This window comes from Chenopodium album, chromosome 7, assembly GCF_948465745.1.
Source record: "Chenopodium album chromosome 7, dcCheAlbu1.1, whole genome shotgun sequence".
Taxonomy (NCBI): Eukaryota; Viridiplantae; Streptophyta; class Magnoliopsida; order Caryophyllales; family Amaranthaceae; genus Chenopodium; species Chenopodium album.
In genome coordinates, this window is record NC_137840.1 from 12717690 (window position 1) to 12739721 (window position 22032).

Consider the following 22032-nt stretch of genomic DNA (forward strand, 5'->3'; position numbering starts at 1 on the left):
AAATACTAAACCCGACCAATAGTGGCGGTGAAAGGTTGTTCATCATCGGGTTTGGTTTTGGGGAGACATTTTTAGGTGTCTACAGAAGCCCCCACTTTGACTGAGTTTGTAGAAACGTCAGTTTCGAAAACGATAGTCAAAGTAGCCGATAGGGACGGAGAATGATTAAAGACGTTCCGTGATCCTAAATCATTCTGTATACGCCGATACCTGCAGAAAAATGTTAGTTCTACAGATAAAAGAGTAAAGGGATAGAATGCTTATCTAACACCAGTGTATTGATGGAAAATGAGCTTGGTAGCTTCCTATGCTTGAAGGAATCCACCGGATGACGTCTGTTGAAACGCTTTCCATGCCTGAGGAAAGCCGACTGAGGAGTTTGGTAGTTTTCTAAGCCTGAAGAAACCTACCGGATAATACTTTCCATGCTTGAGGAAAGTCGACGTATGAATTTGGTGTCATTTTATGCTTGAAAAAATCCACCGATGATGCTTTCCATGCTTGAGGAAAGCCGACTTGGCGGTTTTCTATACTTGAAGAAAAATCCACCGATAACGCTTTCCAAGCTTGAGGAAAGCCGACTTGGCGGTTTTCTATACTTGAAGAAAAATCCACCGATAACGCTTTCCAAGCCTGAGGAAAGCCGACTGATGAATATGGTGTCATTCTATGCTTGAAGAATTCCACCGATAATGCCTTCCATGCTTGAGGAAAGCCGATTTGGCAGTTTTCTATACTTGAAGAAAAATCCACCGGATAATACTTTCCATGCTTGAGTAAAGTCGAAAGATGATGAGATTGCAAGTCTCTGTGTATCGAGAACCTTGCGCCGTGAAATGATGGTGGTTCGCTTGTCCCCGGACGTGGGCTGTAGATGGTCCGCTTGTCCTCGGACGTGGGCTGTAGATGGTCCGCTTGTCCCCGGACGTGGGCTGTAGATAAGACCTGCAAAAATAAATTTGCCAATGGACTCGTATATACTGTGATTGACTTGACCACTAACTTGACCAAGTTTGACTTGATGTGACATGACATGTGTATGACTTGTGAGTGTGTGTGTGTGTGTGTGTGTGCAGACACAAGCAAACGAAGATGCAAAAGCAAAAAATTTCCGTCATTTTTTGTCATGAGTGGAGGGTACCGACTTTCTCCCGAAAAAGAAAGATGTGAAAACTGAACTTTTATTTTTGAACTTCCCTCGATGAGAAAATTTTGAAAAAGTTTGTTTAAACTTCCCCAAAAGAAAAGACGCGAAAAAAAGGAAAGAAGTTTTGAACTTCCTTGTTGAGCAAGACAAAATGAATCGCATGGATTGAATTGCTTTCTTGAAAGTAATGTATGCATGATGCATGTTCTTAGGCCAGGAGGCTAAGGACAATTACATCATGTGACACGATAGATGAATGAACTTAAGTCATGGAGCTAAGCATCATATACGGTGTAAAGAAGCGATTTTGAACGTCACTTAGGTCTGGAAGCTAAGCACGTATAGTGATTATTGCATAATGAACGTTGCCTAGGTCAAGGAGCTAAGCACGATATGCTTTGTATGATTAAAAATCATTTATATATAAATGTTTCTTAGCACATTATGCGAAACAATGAACATTGCTCAGGTCAGGAAGCTAAGCAAGTATACAATGTTTCTTCTACTGAATGTTGTCTTTAAATATGATGAAACATGCACAGTGTTGAAATAAGATTTCATGATAAAGGGCTCTTAAAGGGAAGGATGATTGATATGGATATGGATGTGAAAGAAGTGTGTGAAAGTGATACTAAGGTGAGGCTGCAAAGGTTATGGTGATGGAAATATATGTGTGAAGAGTCAAAGATGATGACTCTATAGGCTGGGTAAGCTAATGTGATGTGGGTTCAAGCCCCCAAGTCTAGCTCTAAATGGGTAGGGATATAGAAGTAAGCATTGGATATTCTTTGACTCGATCATGCACAGATATGAATGTGAATGTGGCTGCACCTCGATGTGAGGTTGCCTACGTATCCGTTAGGAATCAGGCCGAACGTAGCTCTAACCCAACTTTGCACAAGTGTATGTACACCTCAAAGAGGTCTTTCAAGGGTTGTAATGTGGTTAAGTTGATGGTTTAAGGAAGAAAGGGGTAAAAGGCTCAAGACCCGAGAGAATCCCCAAGATGTGTAATTTTGAATTTGAAAATTTTGAATTTTGCAAGTTTATTTTCAACCCTTTTTTTTTTTTTTTGTGCTAATCACATGATCGAATGTAAGAAAGAGATGCTCGTTTCTGAAGAAGGTAAGAAATGTGACACATAGACACATGGATAAGGAGAACCTATGCTAGACTTTTTAGGGGGAAGGGTTTGAAACAAAAGAAGAAGAAAACATGAAATCTTGTTGAGAGGATTGCATTGTGCTTTATCTTCATGGTTGTTTCTGAGTAACTTCTTGCCACCTGGTGAGAAAAAAAAGTTTCTTGTTGTTGATGCTTTGATTGGAAGGAAAGAAGGAAGGAGTGACGTTCCCCTTATTCTTCTAACTATTGCATAGTGATTTTAGACACAAGTACTGTGTAAGGAAGAACTCACTTAATGCATTTACTCAATACTCGGATTGAAAAGGAAGAGTGTATGAAACGATTTTGAAAACTGATGGGAAATACTCCACTCATTTCTATTACGACGGAAAAGATGCATGCATGGTCCTAGTATAGGATCATAAACAATATAGTGCATTACTCAAAGACAAAGTGTGTGCAATGACTCAACATGTGTGATTAGGTGAGTTTATTAAGACTCGTGGTATGATCCCATGGCTAGACATGAGGACGTTGTGAAAAACAAATGACCCAATGACCAAATAGCATGGAAGACTAAAAGACAAACTAACTTGATTAATTTTGTCCAATTTTAATGTTTATGCTATTTACTAGGTGAAAACGGTCCATTGACAATCGTTAGTCATAAATAAGATCAACCACAATCAAAGACAAAGAACACAAGTTAAGGTTAACACAAAAATCGATTACAAGAAACTAGGAAGAGGACTAGAATTCTAGAAGAGTTATGACTCATGGGTATAAAAAAAATAAAAAAATAAAAATAAAAATCTATAATCCTATGTTATACGAGTTGACATGGATTAAAGGACTTGGCTAAGACTAGCTCGACACGAAAAAAAAAATTAAAAAAAAGGTTGACGCTAAAAAGACACCTAAACTGGACAGGTTGTAGTAAATCAGTTATAACTTTTTATCTGTGATTTTGAATGGGACTAAACCAATTCCAAATGAAAGATAAAACTCGGGGATACAGATCCATAGGTGGTACGACACGTAACTCTTTCTAGAACTCCGCCTATGACCAAAACAAGTTGACTATTGTGCAGTATACGGGAATAAAAATCCGGGTGACTCAAAAATTTAAAAAAAAAAATTCTATGGCTCGACTCTAATAATAATAATAAAAAAAAAAAGGGTTTGATAAGAGAAAAAAAAATAATTAAAAAAGTCAATAAAAAAATGCACATATAAGCATATCGTCACGCATGATGCAATGAAGTTCGCAACCTAAAGTCAAGTTCTATGTTCGACTATGGTCAAGCTTTTGGGTGTCAAAGGGTACCATGGTTAAGAGTTTGGACGCGTTAGCAAGGCAGCCTCCCTTGAGGGTGTATGCCAACGGGCGGCTCCGCGAGTTCGTGATGAAATCGAACTCGACTCCATGGTTTGGGTGGATTTAAAAACTCGGATGAACCCTTATTGCCATGAGCGTTTTCGGGTTGATAGAGCATAAATCCCCCGGGCTAGCCACATACGTAGAACACGTACTATTGTGGCAAAATAGGTAAGCTAAACAAAATTATATACATATGTGACAATGCCAATTAAATCGCAGGAATACAATTCAAGAATCTTTCAAGTCTCATCCACTCATCTTAATTAAATACTGATCACTCAAATCGATAAATAACCAAGAATCCTCCCCAGTGGAGTCGCCAAATTGTAGGCGTCGTTTAAAGTGCGCCTACGTTAAAAGCATGTGTGAATATGCTTGGCACTCATAGGAAGTGGGAATTGACATAATACGATTAGGGACAAGGGAAGTAGGGAGCCGCCAACAAGTTTTTAAGGAACTTGTAAACCGTTCACGGATCATAAAAGGCAACCACGAATAAAGGGACAACGAAGGCAACAACGATTGACTCGTGAAGGTTACACCTCATTCATAATCCATGAGATTACTAACTCCATATGGTTCGGAACCACAAAAGGAGGATCGGGGATGATCGTACGAAGTGAGTCATGGAGTCACATTCGCCCATATTGGCCTCTACTCGATTCTTATAGTGAAAAGTGATTCCTGCGATCTCAAAGGCATACAAACAAAGATTCAATTTGCTCCAATCTATTATTAAGCTAAATTGGTTGAATATTAATGCAACATATAATTCTAAAATATTGCGATCACTTGATTAATAATAAGATTAAAAGGGATCCTAAATCGGTTGTCCAAATTATCTTATTAGGCGTGATTTTCAATTACATATTCCCTTTAAACATGCAATATAGTGATCATAATAAAAATAGTAGAACCACATTAATATTAAAACCAATTTAATCACAATTCCAACAACATAAAATCGTTAGAAAAATAATAAAAATAAAAGGAGCATGATCCTTACTTTGATTCTGTTTGTTTGCAACTACAAAATAATAAACGAGTTAGTAACTTCAAGGAAATAATAAAGCAATAATTAAATTAAATTAAATAAAGTATAGTTGATTTTGGGTCCAAACCCTCAAACAATTCTACCTTTCACGCCTAGGCTTAAGGATGGAACCACGAGTGAAGTATGGACTCCTTTGAGTACTTGAAGAAGGAACTTTAAAGTACAAAAGGGTAGGCTAGTGTTTAGGCTAAAGCATAGAAGAGAGGAGAATAAAATTAGAGAATTACTCGGTGCCCCGTTCATCAGAAATGAGGGGGTATTTATAGGGAAAATGTGCTGAGGGAGCACACGGAACCCTAAAATGATAAAAACCCTAAAAAAAGTATCCCGTGACACGGTCAAACTGTACCGTGACACGGGAAATCCCACCGTCAGACGGGAAACTTTCCCGTGACACGGTACAAATTTGCGTGACACGGGAAATATTTAGAAAACGGGATAAAAAACGCGTTAAGGGTTTACGCGGAAACGACACGGAATGTCCCGTGTCACGGCAGACCTCCCGCGTCACGGGAAATCCCACCGTCAGACGGGAAGGATTCCCGTGACACGGTAGGTACCTGCCGTGGCGCGGGAAATTCCAGCCTGTTTTTCCGTCTAAATACATTTTTAACCCTAATTTCCTTCGGCATTTTAAGTACCGATTGATAATTTCGGGCCTTTTCTGACTTTTTATTATTCGGGCTAAAATAAGAAAATAATTAAATAAAAATAAATAAAGGGTTTGGGCCAAAAATAAATAATAAAACAATAAAATAAAAAAGGCTTGGGCTAAAAATTAATTAATAAGTTTGGGCTGAAATTAAAACTATGCTTTTACCAAACATCAAGACTAATCCATGGACTGTTCAAAAATATGAATTTAATAAAATACGATTTTTTAAGCACTCTCGGGATTAAGTACTAAACCCGACCAATAGTGGCGGTGAAAGGTTGTTCATCATCGGGTTTGGTTTTGGGGAGACATTTTTAGGTGTCTACAGATCGACATAGGAGAAGTCGAGGCGTTGGACCAAGTTATCAAGCACCGAAGAGGAAATCCAGATTGGGCTTAGAATTGAAGCCCAATCAAAGTCCTAAGATGGTGCCCAAGTGGCCTTGCTCGGTCAGGCATCCTCGCCTTGAGTCGCGCCCGGCCAGGCGGGGAGAAAGAACAAAGGAGACTCCTCGCCCTGTCTCGCGCCCGGCCGGGCGCGAGAGATGCACTCAGGAGCAAAAAGGCAGGCCCGACCGGGTGTTGCTTCACCTGACCGGGCGCGTGTCTTGGAGTAAGAAATTCGACGTTTTTTACTTAGATTTTAATTAGGATTTTTTATGTTTGTATAAATACGTTTTTAGTTGTTTTATACAATTATCTCTCTTTCATTAGTTTAATCTTCTCATAAGCTTAAACTTATCTCTTGTTTTTCTCTCTACAACTCTTGGCTTAATTCAATTCATTATTTCCGTTAACTTTAGTAACAATTTCTTCCTTTTTTTATTTCATTAATTTATTTTCTTTTGTTCATCTTTTTTTTTTTTTTGGAAAATAGAAAAAGGAAAACCTCAAAAACTACACATAATTAGACGAGGAAACCTGGAACATTCTTGCAATATGTGCATCTTAGAAATTTAGCCCCTTCCTCCTTTATCTCTTTTAACATCCAAATTATTGTCACGTCCTTACCAATATCACTCTGTAGGTTGTTGAGAAGCACGATAGAATCCGAAAGAGTCATTACCCCCTGTTTCCCTTTTTCGTTGGCCCATTTTAAGGCTTCCAGGCAAGCCCAGGCTTCACATTGAATAGCTGACGCAGCTGCACCATGCTTTCAATCTTCCTCCATGAAGTAGCCTTAATCATTTATTCTTGCAACTGCCCAACTGACCCCTGCTCTAGTAGAGTTCTTATCCTAAGATCCATCCACTTCTATAACGAAAGAGCCATAGCCCACCTTAACTTCTCCAAGTTGCACAAGATTGAAACCTAACGGGATAATTGGGTCGTCCCCTGTTATTCCCATTTCGACATTATGTTGGCTACTCCGGTGGTTGAAAACTTCATGTTCCTTTATTTCCAAGTTTTTGATTTCTGCAACAAAACTGGCAGTCCCATTTGCACCATTGAAACATATTTCGTTCCTAGTCTTCCATAAACTCCATAACGTCGCAATGAATTGGATGCTACAAGTACATCTTTCGTTCCTAGTCTCCCATAAAATCCATAACGTCACAATGAATTGGATGCTACGAGTACTATGCTTTTGTTCATCATGTTTTGCTTAATTGCTTTGATTAGTTTATATTTAATTATGTGTGAGTAGATTATTTTCTAGGGTTGTGGGATCCATAAATAATATGAAGGGGTAATTTATTATTGTTGATTGTCAATGCTTGATTAATTTCTTATTGATTGATCTAATGCTATGGAATTAGATTGGGTCTAGTTTAATTGTATGAGTTTTGAAATATTGATTCGAGATTCGACATATGAGAATTGATGTTTAGGCTTAGTTTCAAGCAGGTTAATTTATAAATGGTTAAGTCAAGATTCAAAAGATGCGATTTAATACCGAGAGATTAATTATGTGATTGTAATACATAGCGAAAGCCCTTTATGATCTGAGTAATTAATACATTGATGATTGATTATTATGTTTTACCCTGGAATATTATTTATTGGTGAACCTATACCCTAGGCTTTTATTATTTGATTTTCTCCTAAAACTTTCATCTCCGTAGTTTAGTTCTTTTCATATTAATAAATTGGTTACCTAATAATTTAGATTATTAATTTAATTACGAATAAATCAACTCGTTTCCCTGTGGTTCGACCCTTCTTCCCTATCTGCTTTAGTTAAAGGATTTAGGAATTATTTTTTATAAGGTAATATGACGTTAGCTTGTCACTCAAAACTCACAAGGTACTGAAAAGTCCATAGTTCAAAAGAAAAGAAAATCTGAATTAATATAGTTGTGCATAATTGAACCCTCATACCATAACCCACCAAATTAACAAGGCACCTAATGCACATAGAGTTATAAAATGTTCATGGTTTTGTACTACAAAGTGAATCCTCATATATTTAAATCCTCGCATGCTTTCAAGGTGCAAAGGTTGCACTAGCTCTTGCTCATAGCAGTCCTATTTCGCTCAACTCAAAGAACTCCGGGGCAAAGCACGCACCTACAAATATGGCACTTTCGATTCAAAAGTAAATAAAAAAAAAGTCAAAAGTAAATTAAAATATCTTTAAAACAATACCAAAACAACTGTGCAAAACTATTTACAATTTGGGTAGACAACTAGGCTAATCACAGTTGTTCAAATTATTTGTAATGTCGAGCGCACCTGAGCTAGCAACCTAGCATTACATTCATCCTATTAAGTCAGGAATTTCATCAAACAATTGGCGTGCAACATATTAAAGCAATAAAAAAAACCCAACAACCCAAAACGAAAAATTAAACCATACACATCCACCAAACAATAACTCACTACGCAACACAGTAATTGGAAGTAATCAAAAAATAAAAATAGAAACCCTAGTCCTAGAAACTGCCAAACAAAAACCTAAATCAAGCAAATTAAGTAAAAATTCATTATTATAAACTTACAAATCTATCCACATGCTAATTGAAAACTCAAATGAAAATCAACAAATGCTATTTGAATTAAAATGCAAGTCTTAATTGAATAAGAAAACAACAAAGAAAAACAAAAGGCAAATCCTATTTGAATACAACCAACAACGTAAACACTTATTTTAAAATAAATAATAATAATAAAAAAATAAAAAATAAAAAATAAAAAAAAAAAACAACTTAAACACTTGATAGAATCAAAAATTACAAAATCAAAACACTTACCTCTCCAAAAACAATCTAAACCCTTAATACATCAAATCAAAGTTTTGAGACGCGAAATTAGAAGTACTAAAATCGCAGCGCAGAGAATTCAAGAGAAGAGAGAGAAAGCATGAAGAAGAGAGAGAAAGTGAAAAAAAAACGCAGGAGGTAGTCACTCAAAATATCAAATTTACTAATTTTCCATTAATGAAGCATGTGGAATCTCGGTCGTTAGATTAAGCATGATCAACTATCCTGATGAGTTCCTAGTTCTTATTATTCACCTTGGTTCTCACATGATCCCAATTCTATCATGTGAGAACCAAGGTGAATAATAGGAACTATGAACCAATCTCAGTCTTTAATCATGTTACATCCGACGGCTTACATTTCACCCGCATTCAATAATAGCATTTTTATAATTTCGTGAATTTTTAAACTATTTTCCTATTTTTTAACTTTTAAGGCAATTTCATTCATTTTATGACTGATTTCGTTTACTTTACTAACTTTTCATTTACTTTTTAGAAAAGAAACTAGAAATCACTTTGTAAAGTTGAAATATTTACAAAAATGTCATTAATGACACGGGAAGTATGCTGACCGTCCGATTAACATGATCTAAGGGCCTAGATTAGTTCCTAGTTCTTATTATAGATTTGGCTCTCATTATAACTTTATATATATATAAGGTGGTCAACAAATTTCCCTAAAAAATAAATAAAATTGTAGTACTTGTTAGGTCATGTTCACTTCACCTTAAACAAATTATATTCAGTAAAAATAATTTCAGTTCAGTAAAAATCAGTAAACTTAAAGAAGAAATATAATAAAACATCAGTAAAATAATTTCAGTTCAGCAAAAATAATTTCAATTCAGCAAAATTAATTTCAATTTAGTAAAAATTATTTAAGTTCAACAAAAATAATTTCAATTCAGTAAAAATAATTTTCAGCAAAAAATAGGTGAAGTGAGCAGGGCATTAATGATAGTTTTTTTTATTTTTTTTGACGGGTTGTTAATGATAGAAATTAGAATAATAGAAGGGTAATGCTATATGCAACCTAAGCATTCAATATACTTCCTTTTTTAGTATTAATTTGAGAATTTATCGACAATTCATTTGTAAATCGGTGTAATAATTGTTTGTTTATTGTCAATTCTTTTCATTTTTAGCTTCTTATATGCAACCCTAAGAAGTAAGAACTGCATTTTTTTATGTATTTTTTTTATGTATCTTTTATCTTATTATTCCATAATAAAAAGATAGAATTTTTTTTTTTTTTTTTTGAAACATAAAATGATAGAAATTAGAATAATAGAATCCAAGTAAATTGTTAATGATAGAAATTAGAATAATAGAATCCTGGTGTAAACCAAAGTGCTGAAAGTTCCCAGAGTAGAACAAATAAAGTTTAACTATAAGTCTAACAAGTAACAACCACCATGGATCTCTCCGACCCACCACTTCATTCTCACATTATTTCCAACCCAATTTCTCTCCTCCCTTTCTCTCTCCCACCACCACTACCACCATCTCCTTCGTCTTGCTGCAACTCAAGTTAGGTTGTTATGTCAATGCCAGCAGCCTCCGCAGCGGCCATTGGATCACTATGTTTTCCAATATCAAGGATCAGGCCCTCTTCCTTCCGCCCAAGGATGACGGCCATCCGATCCGGTGCCGGTGTCGACACGGTTAATCATGTCTTGACTAAATTGCAAAAGGAGTGTGCTACACCACTCCCTGTTTTGCGCCACGTGGCTGATTCTATGGCTAATGATATGAGAGCTGGACTTGCTGTTGATGGTGGCAGTGATCTCAAGATGATTCTTAGCTATGTTGATGCTCTCCCTACTGGGTATTTTTCTTTTTCCTATTATTCCTTACAATTGATCATTGATGTGTGCTTTAATTCTGAGAATTAATGTTTGAATTGAGTTAATGCATTATGTAGAAGACAATTTAAGTTAGCTTAGACTGTAAGTGTGAGTCATGATACTTGTATTTAAAACAGTGTCTATATACCCTGGTGCACGGTACACTCGTTTTAAAACAACAACAGTTCAATCAACATTAAACGAGCGTATCTCACTATCTAAAGTGAACATAACAACAAAAAACATTAAACATAGATTTAAAGAATACACTCTTCAATGTGGGAGTTTTCGTATGTGTCATTGTCAATTCAAAGCTACCAATTTTTATTTGTCTATTGAATTAAATTTGAATTTTGGGTGGGATTAAGGTTTGTTTTTGGCCTCATGCTTTGGATATTTTGAAAAGGATTGATTTTTATACAAGTATATATCAGCATGCTATACATTCAGCTGAAGTTTAATTGTAGATGAATGTAATTTTGGAGTTGTATAATAATTAGATTGTGATGTTTTGTGACACTTGTGATGGTGAAAGGAATGAGAAAGGATTGTTCTATGCATTAGATCTTGGTGGAACGAATTTCCGAGTATTGAGAGTTCAATTAGGTGGAATGGATCAACGTGTCATCGCTACTGAGGCTGAGCAAGTCTCAATACCACAGGAATTAATGTCCGGTACCTCTGAGGTTTGTTGAATCAATTACTAGTATTCTGTTAATTATTTCCCTTGCTTAGCACCCTGAGGATGTTTATTAGAGCTTGTCTGCAGGAACTCTTTGATTTCATTGCTTCTGGTTTGGCAAAATTTGCTGAGAAAGAGAGTGGAGAATTCCAACTCTCACAAGGAAGAAATAGAGAACTTGGATTCACTTTTTCTTTTCCAGTAAAACAAACATCTATAGACTCGGGTATTCTGATCAAGTGGACAAAAGGCTTTGCAGTTTCAGGAACGGTTCGTGCTTGCTTAACTCTTTGTTCCTCAAGTTTAGTTGGATGCTTTATGTTTTATAACTTTGAAATTAATAGGATTGTGTTTGAAATCTATGTAGGCAGAAAAAGATGTAGTAGCCTGTTTAAACGAAGCTATGAAGAGGCAAGGGCTAGCAATGCAAGTCTCGGCTCTGGTATGTGTTGAATGTTTTTCAAAAACTTTAATACTTTAACAAAACTTTGGGAAATAGCATTCGTTCTAGCTACTGATGGAACAAGTTAGGTTAATGATACAGTTGGAACTTTAGCGGGCGCAAAATACTGGGACAACGATGTCATGGTTGCTGTAATCTTGGGAACGGGAACAAATGCTTGTTATGTGGAGAGGACTGATGCCATTCCAAAGTCGCCTGGCAAAAAATCTCAATCAGGAACAACAGTATGCCAGAATCTCTTCAATCAAAGATTTCTAACCTTATTTTCATTATTGGGATAATGTACTGAAGTTTTTTCATTCTCTAATATCTATATTAGATAATTAACACTGAATGGGGAGCATTTTCAACTGGACTTCCCTTGACTGAATTTGATAGGGGAATGGATGCTGAGAGCATCAATCCTGGCGAACAGGTATCTATAAATTTTTTTTTCTTTTTTCTTTTTTTTTTTTTACGGTAGATAAAGAAGAGCTGGCCTAACAGGCCGGAACTTTGCACAACCCATCCCAGGTTAGCAGGGGAGGAGGGGGGGTGGAGATCCCCACCCCCAAAGTGCCCCAAGGATTGAGGTTGTACGACACAATCCTGCCCACGAGACCATGTACTAGCATCAGAACATAGGTCTTTTATTCTATTGTTTCTTGTTAACCCTTGTATGCTGTTGAATGTTGATACAGATATTTGAGAAAACAATATCAGGCATGTACCTTGGTGAGATTGTGAGGAGAGTGGTATTGAAAATGGCTGAAGCAGAATCTCTGTTTGGCAACAGCATCCCAGAAAAACTGCAAACCCCTTTCTCACTCAGGTAATGTGACTTTTTTTTATTTCTTTTTGGGATGGTTTTGTGCATTGTGTTAAACCATTATCATCAGGCAATCAAGCAGTAGTCATTTGGCACTCGTATTAGTTAGTATTCATTATCAGTTTGATTATTATGGGATGTATTCTCCATAATCTTTATTATTGAATTCCAAAATTTTGAATGTTCCAGACTTCTAGTAGATTCCTTGAAAATTTACACTCCTAGATGATCCATTTTTATTTTCCAGAATTAGAGTCCCAATAAGCAATTACTTGGTGCTTGGTACTGAAATTCTTATTTAGTACCACACAGGCACACATTCATGTGTTGTTAACAGGATATGTGCCTCATCTTGATTGCCCTAGAATCATTGCCGGAAGAACTGCCTAATTACCGTCTTAATACACTATGATTTGGCCCCTGCAGAACCCCGCATATATGCGCTATGCAGCAGGACACATCAAACGACTTGGATGCAGTTGGCTCAATTCTCTTCAATGAGGCAGGGGTAAGTCTTAGCAAAATCAATATGGTTTTAGAATTTAGCCTTCACAGATTAAGGTATCTAGTATTCTGAATTTTTTTGGAGAATATCATAGCTTAATTTTCTTCTTTGAGATTCACCAGATTGAATCAAATGTAAGAGCAAGGCAAATAGTTCTCGAGGTTTGTGACACAATAGCAAAGAGAGGGGGGCGATTAGCTGGTGCAGGAATTGTGGGGATTCTCCAGAAAATGGAGCACGACATGAAAGGTGTCATTTTTGGGAAGCGAACTGTTGTGGCAATGGATGGAGGCTTGTATGAAAACTACCCTCAGTATAGAAATTATCTTCAGGATGCAGTTACTGAGCTTTTAGGACCAGCCTTGTCAGAGAAAATAGTAATTGAACACTCAAAGGATGGTTCTGGAATTGGAGCAGCTCTGTTGGCTGCTGCAAACTCTAAGTATAAGCATGATTTCTGATTCAAAAATTTTGCATCTTGATCACCAAGATTCCTAGATGTTTATCCTCACCTACCTTTCTGTTTCTTTCTCAATGCTATTGAAATTACTAGCAGAGATCCAGATTGAGACTGCGCCATTTTTTGCACTAGCTTCTTCATGTAATTCTAGTCATTTATAGTGAAAATATTTGTATTTATAAAAGATTTCTGGATTTAGAATGTGGCATTTGATTCTGAAATGCTTAGATATCTTGAGCAAAAGTGCAAGCTCAAGCACTGGGTGCATTGCTCTTTCACTCATCAATCAAATATCATATTTGTATATTATATGTCAACTGACAGCAGACAGACATTGCAAATTTTATGCATGTGCACCTGTTCAAAGGTTGAATACCATTCTTAGAGAGGCAAACTTAGCAGTGACTCCTAATTTCTGAATTCTGATCTTTCCATGAATCTAACTCACAACATAGCGCCCACACAAGGATTAAGCCTTGAATTATTGAAATCATCTCCTGATCTTTCATATGTTTACTGCGTGCAGCTTTTTCTTGGTTCAGAAGAGAGCAAATGATAGCCTGACTGATCATTCCTCACCCCCCAAATACACAAAGCCCCACCCCCCTACAAAAAGAAAATTCTTATACTTCACTTTCCGACCTGCCAGAAGATCATCAAGTAATGGTGCGAATGTCAAGTGTTGTGTGTAGGGCTGATTTTAAAAAATAAAAATTAAAAAATAAAAAATCCTTTGTGAAGGCAAACTGGGAAAATATATGCAATGATATCAATGGAAAATATAATACGGAAAACACAGTGCGTTAATTTAGCACGGAAAAGTCTACTATTTCTTAGAAGAACTTCTATAGAATCATGATCTTTGATGAAAAAAATATTTTTACAGTTGAATAGTTTCAGCTCATGAAAAATCTAAAGTTTTGAACAATTAGCTACTTCACCTTTTACTTTTCCACCAATAACCAAAATTGCAAGTACCGATCACTGCTGATTCAGTATAACATACAGATAGGTAACAGAATGAAGCATATGTAGTACTCATCCTCAAAGAGGTCCTACACCATCTGAGAAGAAGCATCACGGCAGAACTAGCATTCGAACTGCCCTTCTAGTTTCTACCACCTAGAAATCTGCTATCCTGCAGCAGCCAGTACGACTTACACATGATCAACTAACATTCAAAATGAAGCTACCTGTTATTTACTGTGTTTGTGGTATAGGTCCCACATATACAATCTGAAAAATTGCAAAAAAAAAAAAAATCCCAAACCGTGGCTTCCTGCTTTCATGATGGCTCTTGTGCATTTTTAACAAACCAAGCTACCCACTAGTTTATATATCCTTAGCCTTGTCTAGCTCTCTAAATTTTATCACCCATAAACAGCTAACAACCCTTATGAAGGCTTAACGTACTTTTATCTAATGCCACCCAACATCATCCAATTGTTCTTATGTAAGCTATCCTCTCAACTCAAGAGTCGCTCATTGCAAAGTAGTTGCAATGGCAGCACGCCATCAGAATGAAATCGGCCTCCTTTATCTTCACGTATAGAAGGGAGTTGACTGTTTTGAATCTTTACATTGGACATTGGCAAGGATGGACTGAGCCCTAAGTATTGCTGCTGTGGCTGTTGAGGGATGTGAAGATACTTGGAACCCATAGTTTCTAAAGATGGTCTAGAAGCTGATAGGTGCGCTTGCATGGGAATCATAGTGTGTGGATCCCGTGCACTATTTTGCCAATTTGCAATATGGGATGAGAGGAGAGGACTAGGCCTGAACTGTGCCGATAGTTGGGCTGTCCAAATCTGCTGCTGCTGTTTAGGATGCGACAGTTGTGTTGATCTTGCTGTGCCCAAAGGAACAGGCCCACAATGATTGCTGTAATATGAAGGTACTTGTCTGTGAACCTGTAATATACACATAGTTTTATCAAGAGTTTCAGATAGTAAATCAATATATGGAAGATTACATACTAAACAATACAAGTAAAACATAAGACAGACTCAAGTAATCCAAAACACCAAAACCAGTCTCAAACTAATGCCAGCCTACAAATATAGAAAGGAATAGTGCCATTTATGAATTGAAAAGTAAAAATTCTAAATTTAGAAAAAGCAACCATAAATTAGGATGCAGATCCCTAACAGCCTTTTGGTAAGTAAATGGTGGTTATGAGAATGAAAATGTGCACCGAGAAATCAATGTCCATTCCCATGGTAATGATAGTTTACCCAAAATTATCTCTTTTTCTTCACAGTTTTATTCTCATCCATCACCATTTAGAGATAGTATTGGGTGGTGACGGACAAATTTTACTCATGAAGATATTGCTTAGCTCATCAAATTACACTAAAATTCACTCATATTACCACTATTTATAATTTCCTACCAAACGAGCTGCAGATGACACAATGAGCTGTAAACCACAGGCAAATGGAGCAGAAAGAATGAACAATTTTATTATTAACATTTTACTCCTAAGAAAACCATCGTTGTGGCAGTACTAAATTCATGAGAGCATACAAATGATAGTTATGTCCCTTTTATCAGGAAATAAGTTAATAATTTATACAGGGGTATGTATTGAAGGAAGAGCTGATAGCCAGTGCACTTTGTATTAAGAAATTCTGTGTAGTTTTCCCAGGCATTAATCATGTCATTCTATTTAGATTAAAGTAACAGTTAAAATGTAAAAAGGTACATGCAAAATGAAAGAAGTAGAGGCCTACAGAGGAAAGACATGAAATTAGAAGATACCTGAGGTGGCATAGATGGTGGTGCAGCTGATACTGCTGCTGCATGATCCCCGTAACGAATGGGGGGAAAACTATTTTGAGGCATAGAGCAAGGAACGTAGGTATTATGCTGTGCAACTGAGTGTAGTTGAAGTACATGATCATTAGCATCGGTAGTAATACCCAACCTATTTACACTTCCACCTTTGTTTACTTCTGTACCAACTCCAGTTGACAGAGACAGGAAATTATAGCTCTGCCAACATCAAAATGTATCAGATCAATACAAGATTAACTACAGCAATAACAATGACAAGAACAACATGTACCTCCTCCTTTGAGTTACACTTTCCAGAGAGTGAACGCCCCTGATCTTCAACCTGACACTTTTTGGGGAGTACAGAGACATCATTTGCAGTTTCACAAATCTTGTCAGCAGCAGAGACAAACATGTGGCCAGCGGTAAAAGCTGTACTTAGATCATCCCGGTTGCCAGAAGCATGTCCAGTAGATTGACATTGTGACGGTCTCAGCTGGCTGGTATCTAAAGGATGAGTATCTCTTCTTTCTGAGGATTGCAGTACCTGGATCAGGTGGCTAATGTATACATGTGCAACAGATCTTCTCCACGTCTTTCTTCCACCATTTATCGAGTAGGGTACCTGGATTCAACGGGTAAATAGTCACAAATCTAGAAAATGGCATTGGAGATTTTGTTGTCGAATAGTTGATAATTTGAAATATAAATTTGGAAAAAAAGGTCCTCTCCAAATCACCTTTCCAGCTGATGGAGTATCTTTGCAGGAAACAATTTTGGATGAGGAGGCTTTATCAGGCGAAGATGGAAATATTGTTGTAGCTGACCTGTAATTTGTAAGAGAGATTTCATTAGACCATTGAAAAGGTCAAATTGTAAATTATTATCATGTCCAAAATCTAAAAGAGAAAGAAGATTACTGTGAATGAAGTCCATCAACTCCAAGTCCAAGTGAAGGTCTTAAAGTCAAGGCTGGATAAAGAACCAAAATATTACACAGTAATACATAATTTAAGATTAAAAAATATAGAGATGAAAATGATAATGGTGGTACCATTAGCTCCACAATTTGATGAGGTAGCATTCTCTCTATCTTTACTAGCAGCTAAGTCTACTGCCTGAAATGCACAATGATCAATTTCATTGAATAACAAAATAGAAAGAAAAAACCAGTCAATCACAATCAACAGGTCAACAAATGAAGCTTACTCCTATGTTAATGTGGGATTCTCTCTTACGAAATTGAAATTTCTCTCCATTGGTCTCATTTAACCTGTATATAGAATAAAAAGGTCTTAAAACCGAAAAACAAGAAAGAAAACACACAAGTATGAATATCTGTGCAAGAACAAACTTTAAGGAGCTTCACAGTCCAATACTCACCTGCTCTCTAGGTTTTGTTCAGTTGAACAATAAAAGGGGGTAGAATGTGTTATTCGTCTGTCATCACAGGCCCTAAGCAGCGGAGGGATCTGAAAATGTGCTGGTGGGACAGAAACCTTCGAATTCGGATTCATCTGTCTTCCTTCAGCTAGCTTAGACCAAGAAAGAGGAGTAGATTCATTCACAGTTCTCTTTTTCGAAGAGTCCCTTGGTGGGCCATTTGTGGTTGGTGCAGGATTAGCTGTTTTGGGTTCCTCTGTCAGGACCATTGGATCTAATAAGATGAAAGGTTCTTTACGTCAAATTACAAATAATAACCATGCATAAATCATCCAGAAAATGCAAGATTAATTACTGGAGGTTAAAAAAAAAAACAAAAAAAAAAACCTTCTGATGAAGGCATAGCATCATTGTTTTGTCTCTTCAACAAGCCTGACATTTTTCCATCAAGACACTCCTCGTCTTTATCATTGGCATGCACGCCATCGTGAGGAACCAATCCGGCCAAAGCGAACAATGTCTCCGCCACCTCTGCCTCATCTTTGGAGATTTCCACCGAAACAGTCCCTCCAGAAGAATGATCTGACCAACCATTCTGCTGCATAGCAATTAGCAAATGTGCAACATTTAAGTATGTCACTTCAACCGCTCTGCTTCAGTATATAAATAAGAGTTCATTTACATGATTAGAAACTAACAAGATTAAGGAACAAACCATGCATAGCTTAGGTTTCTTCAGACTATTGTTTGATCTATTCGCATTTGGCATGGCCACTGAAGCTGATTCACAGCTACGTTTTCGAATTGCTGACAACCAAAGCAAAATTTTATACACATGAGACAAACCAACTAACCATCTTAAACATAAATTTATAAACCAAATACAAACTAATACAATAATCTGTCACGTAGTACTCATATCTTCAGAAAATATATTAAAACCTCAGTCTTTCTGAGAGAATATTATATTACATATTGCTTCTTTTTACTGAATTAGAAAAAGGGTATACACTGAACATAAAAAATGCAGCTTCCAGCATGTTAAAAAGTGGAAGAACATACAGAATCTGTTTATCAGAAAAAATTTAAAAAGAAAGAAAAAGGATTCATTAAAGCTTTAAAGTACAATTTCAGAATTTTCAGAAATCTTTTTATATTGACCCACCACTTCCCATGTACTGTACACACACAACATTATCTTCCCACAATAAAACCCAAAATTCTTAGCTATTGTATAATCATAAAATCCGTGATTTAATCACCAGAAAATTCCTTTTATTAATTTATTTTTTTAAAAAAAAAAAAAACCGAATTTATAGCTCCAAACTATTTTTTGATAAAAAAAATAAAAAAAATAAAATAAAAAAAAGACATTAATTCATTTTCACCTTAAAAAAAACCAGAATTATTCAATAATTATTCTACAAAAATAATACCCCACAAAAAAAAAAAAAAGATAAAAAGACAAAATACCTGAACGAAGCTTCCTTGGAACAGAGGTATTGGAATCACTGAAAATCTGGGGGGAAAAAAACCCAGAAAATATGTAATTTCATATTTCAGAAATGACATTAACTCAAATAAATCATCAAAATCTACAAAACCCAAAAAATCAAAACACCACTAATCATCTTATTTATTACATTATAATAAACAAATCAACAAAACTCAGAAAATTTAATCAACAATTATCGTTTAAAGAAGAAATTGAATCATATCAATCTTAAAAAATCAACAAAATCCACAAAATAATATACAAATTACCTTTCTGGGAAGCTTGAATTTGATAGAACTGACAGTAGTGGAGTGAAGAAGCTGTTCATCTCCACCATCAAAACCCATTTCTCTCTCAACAACACTCAATCGTTTCACTTTCTCTCTCCTCAATTTCTCCTTTTCCACGTTACCTTCATAACACCCAGAAAAATTAACCCCAAAAAAAAATATTATCCAAAAAAAATGGAGAAACAGAGGCACCAAAAAACAGAGATATAAGAAGATAAAATGAAGAATTTATCCATAATAAAAATCCAAAAAAAACAGCAAAATTGTCTATTTCTACACAAAAATTAAGGAATTGTTTGGTAAAATGAAAATGACAGATAAATTTTTTAATAATATTAATTTGTGGGGTACCAGATACAACAGGCAGATGATGATGATGAGGCTTCTTCTTGTTGGGGCCAGATTGCCGACTAATTACACGCCTCTCGTCTTCTTCTCCATTTTTCTCCATCTCTTCTTTCTCTCTCCTCTTCTTTCTCTCTCTTAAAATAAACTGAAAATGGGTACTGAAGAAAAGGCGAAAATGGTGGGATTTAATTTTTTTTTTTTTTTTACTGGTTTTTTTTTTTCAGTAATAACAAATCCAATCAATTATTCCAAAAAAAAATGAAATTTCCAAAAATGTTTTAGCTAGCTGGTGAAATGTATCAATCAATGAATGAATACTAGATTTCTCTCCATATTTCGTAATTTTTATTTTCTCTCTATTAAAAAGTGGAAATCGTTTCTCGTGTTAAGGAGAATCGGGTTCTTCACGAAAAATAGAAATTCAATCAAAAAAACCCAGAAATCATAACTATGTGGGATAAGAGGAAGAAGAAGCTGAAATAGAGAAAGAGAAAGAAAGTGTGTGTGAAGAGAGAGAAAGTTGAAGCGTTTTTTATTCTCTTGAAAAATGCTGACAGAGGACGTGAAAAGACGTCATTCATAATTTCATAACTAAAATTAGGAAAATTGAAAAGGATGATATTTATAATATGAGTCCTTTAAGCAGCGCTCAAACGGTTAGAGTTCATCTCACCAATTGGTTGTTGGTGTAGTGGTGATTGACACTACACTTGGTGGGAAGGACTCGTGTTCGATCCCCCGCAACAACAATCGGAAGGGGACTGGAACCTAACCACCCAGAACTGATCCCCGAATCCGGATTAGCCCAAAGGGTGAACCGGGTGAAACACCAAAAAAAAAAAAAAAGTTTTTTTCTCGATTTTAGGAGAATTTTGGTTCGGTTTTTATCTCACTCTGGTCACTCTCTAAACATTATTAAAAAAATATATATTAATCGGATAAGCGGGTTGGATGATTAAGTGGGTACTGGGTCTACGAACACGGGTTTTGCTGGTGAAAGATGAGGACGATACAAAATACAATGGTACATAATAGAGGAGCTGAGGAGGAGGGGTGGGGAAATGCGTGTCTCGTGTAACTGAAACTTTGTAGCCACATCAACAACAATCGTTATAATTACTCTATTTATTGCTACTTGTATTGTTGAAATAGTTCAAGTCCTTTGTCGCTTTTCATTACACCCTCCCACTTGTGTCGAGTCGAGTCAAGTCTAGTTTATTTGGCAATTGAGGGGTTGAGGTGGTGATTTGAAATAGTGTGACTCATAGAGGTATTCGAGCTCACTATGGTCATTACAATTTTGAGGTCATGTTGTTTTAATTACTTTACTAGAGTGGAACTTTAATCGATTCTAAAAAAATATGTTTTACCATTATGTTTCTATGTTGACATTTAGGGTCTGTTCTCATTAATTGAACTGAGCTGAACTAAACTGAGCTGAACTGAAATGAATATTTTATAAGAGAAGGAAATTAAGAGTTGAACTGAACTGAATTGAACTGAATAGAAAATAAACGTATGAGAACACGCCTTTAAATAATGATTAATGATGGATTTTACAAGAGTGGTGTGATTATCCACTAAAGGTAAGTATAATTGTTATTTGTTACTCGTATTTCTTATCAATGGATTTTATGACATTCAACCTGAACTTCTTGCATTTGTGTCATAACTCATAACTGCATGTATATATGGTTCATTTATTATCTTTTGTTGGAGTCTAAGCATCTTCGTATGCGATCATCATATTATGGTAAGCAAAGAGTCGAACCATGAGCACAATAGTGATTGCATTAAAAAGGTACTAGAATGCATATGTGTTGACGCACGGGATATTTCATGTACTTGTAAAGGTAAATAATGCTAGAAGTTATGGGAAGATAATTAAAACTGATCTTTTATTTTATTATTTTTCAAAGAAAGGGGAGGGGGGATTGTGACTGCACATTAATTGGGGGTTGAAATTTTGGAGCTTTGTGGTTGACAATTGCAAGCTATGTTTTGTATTATTATATTAATACTTAAGAGCGTGTAAAATAATTTGCAATTTAAGGTAAAATTAACAATTTAAGTTCAAAGTCTTGTGCATTGTCGCATTGGACAATAGCATCGCCAAAAAAATAGGGGAAAACATCACTAGCTACACACATCACAAATCGAGAGAACAATGATTTGCTGGATTGAACATAAATTGTACTCGTCAATAAAGCACTTAGATAAACCTTAAGGCTCATATATTTTTTGCATATAGTAAGACTAAATGGGCCTAGTCGAAGGCTTCTATCCTAAGAACCCTATGAACCCTAGTTGGCAATGCCTAGGGGGTAAGGGGACGAGATTTGGTCACGGTGAAACTCGAAGCTCACACCCCAAGGATGCCTGGCGACCCCAGGGCCGAGCCACTGCACC

At 36.1% G+C, this 22032-nt stretch overlaps 2 protein-coding genes across 3 annotated transcripts; one reads left to right on the forward strand and one right to left on the reverse strand.

Annotated features, from left to right (window-relative positions):
• The first annotated feature begins 10008 nt into the window (after positions 1-10008).
• Positions 10009-13636, forward strand: LOC145640922 (hexokinase-2, chloroplastic-like). Its single transcript, XM_081692156.1, has 9 exons — positions 10009-10395; positions 10950-11100; positions 11184-11366; positions 11464-11538; positions 11628-11783; positions 11879-11974; positions 12240-12370; positions 12794-12875; positions 12995-13636. The coding sequence occupies exons 1-9, from the start codon at positions 10109-10111 to the stop codon at positions 13331-13333; spliced, it is 1500 nt and encodes a 499-aa protein (XP_081548282.1). The 5' UTR covers positions 10009-10108; the 3' UTR covers positions 13334-13636.
• A 709-nt stretch (positions 13637-14345) lies between these two features.
• On the reverse strand, positions 14346-20290 carry LOC145638920 (uncharacterized). 2 transcript variants are annotated; one of them, XM_081689984.1, is made up of 13 exons: positions 19627-20290; positions 19255-19397; positions 18964-19009; positions 18206-18297; positions 17878-18085; positions 17491-17764; positions 17317-17380; positions 17162-17225; positions 17028-17079; positions 16847-16934; positions 16400-16732; positions 16093-16326; positions 14346-15242 (listed from the first exon to the last, which is right to left on the reverse strand). In XM_081689984.1, exons 1-13 carry the CDS (start codon positions 19724-19726, stop codon positions 14799-14801), a joined length of 2142 nt encoding a protein of 713 aa, XP_081546110.1. In that variant the 5' UTR covers positions 19727-20290; the 3' UTR covers positions 14346-14798. The 2 variants fall into 2 exon arrangements, with proteins under 2 accessions (XP_081546110.1, XP_081546109.1); XM_081689983.1 differs by having other exon boundaries at positions 17878-18088; positions 19627-20285.
• Positions 20291-22032: the final 1742 nt, after the last annotated feature.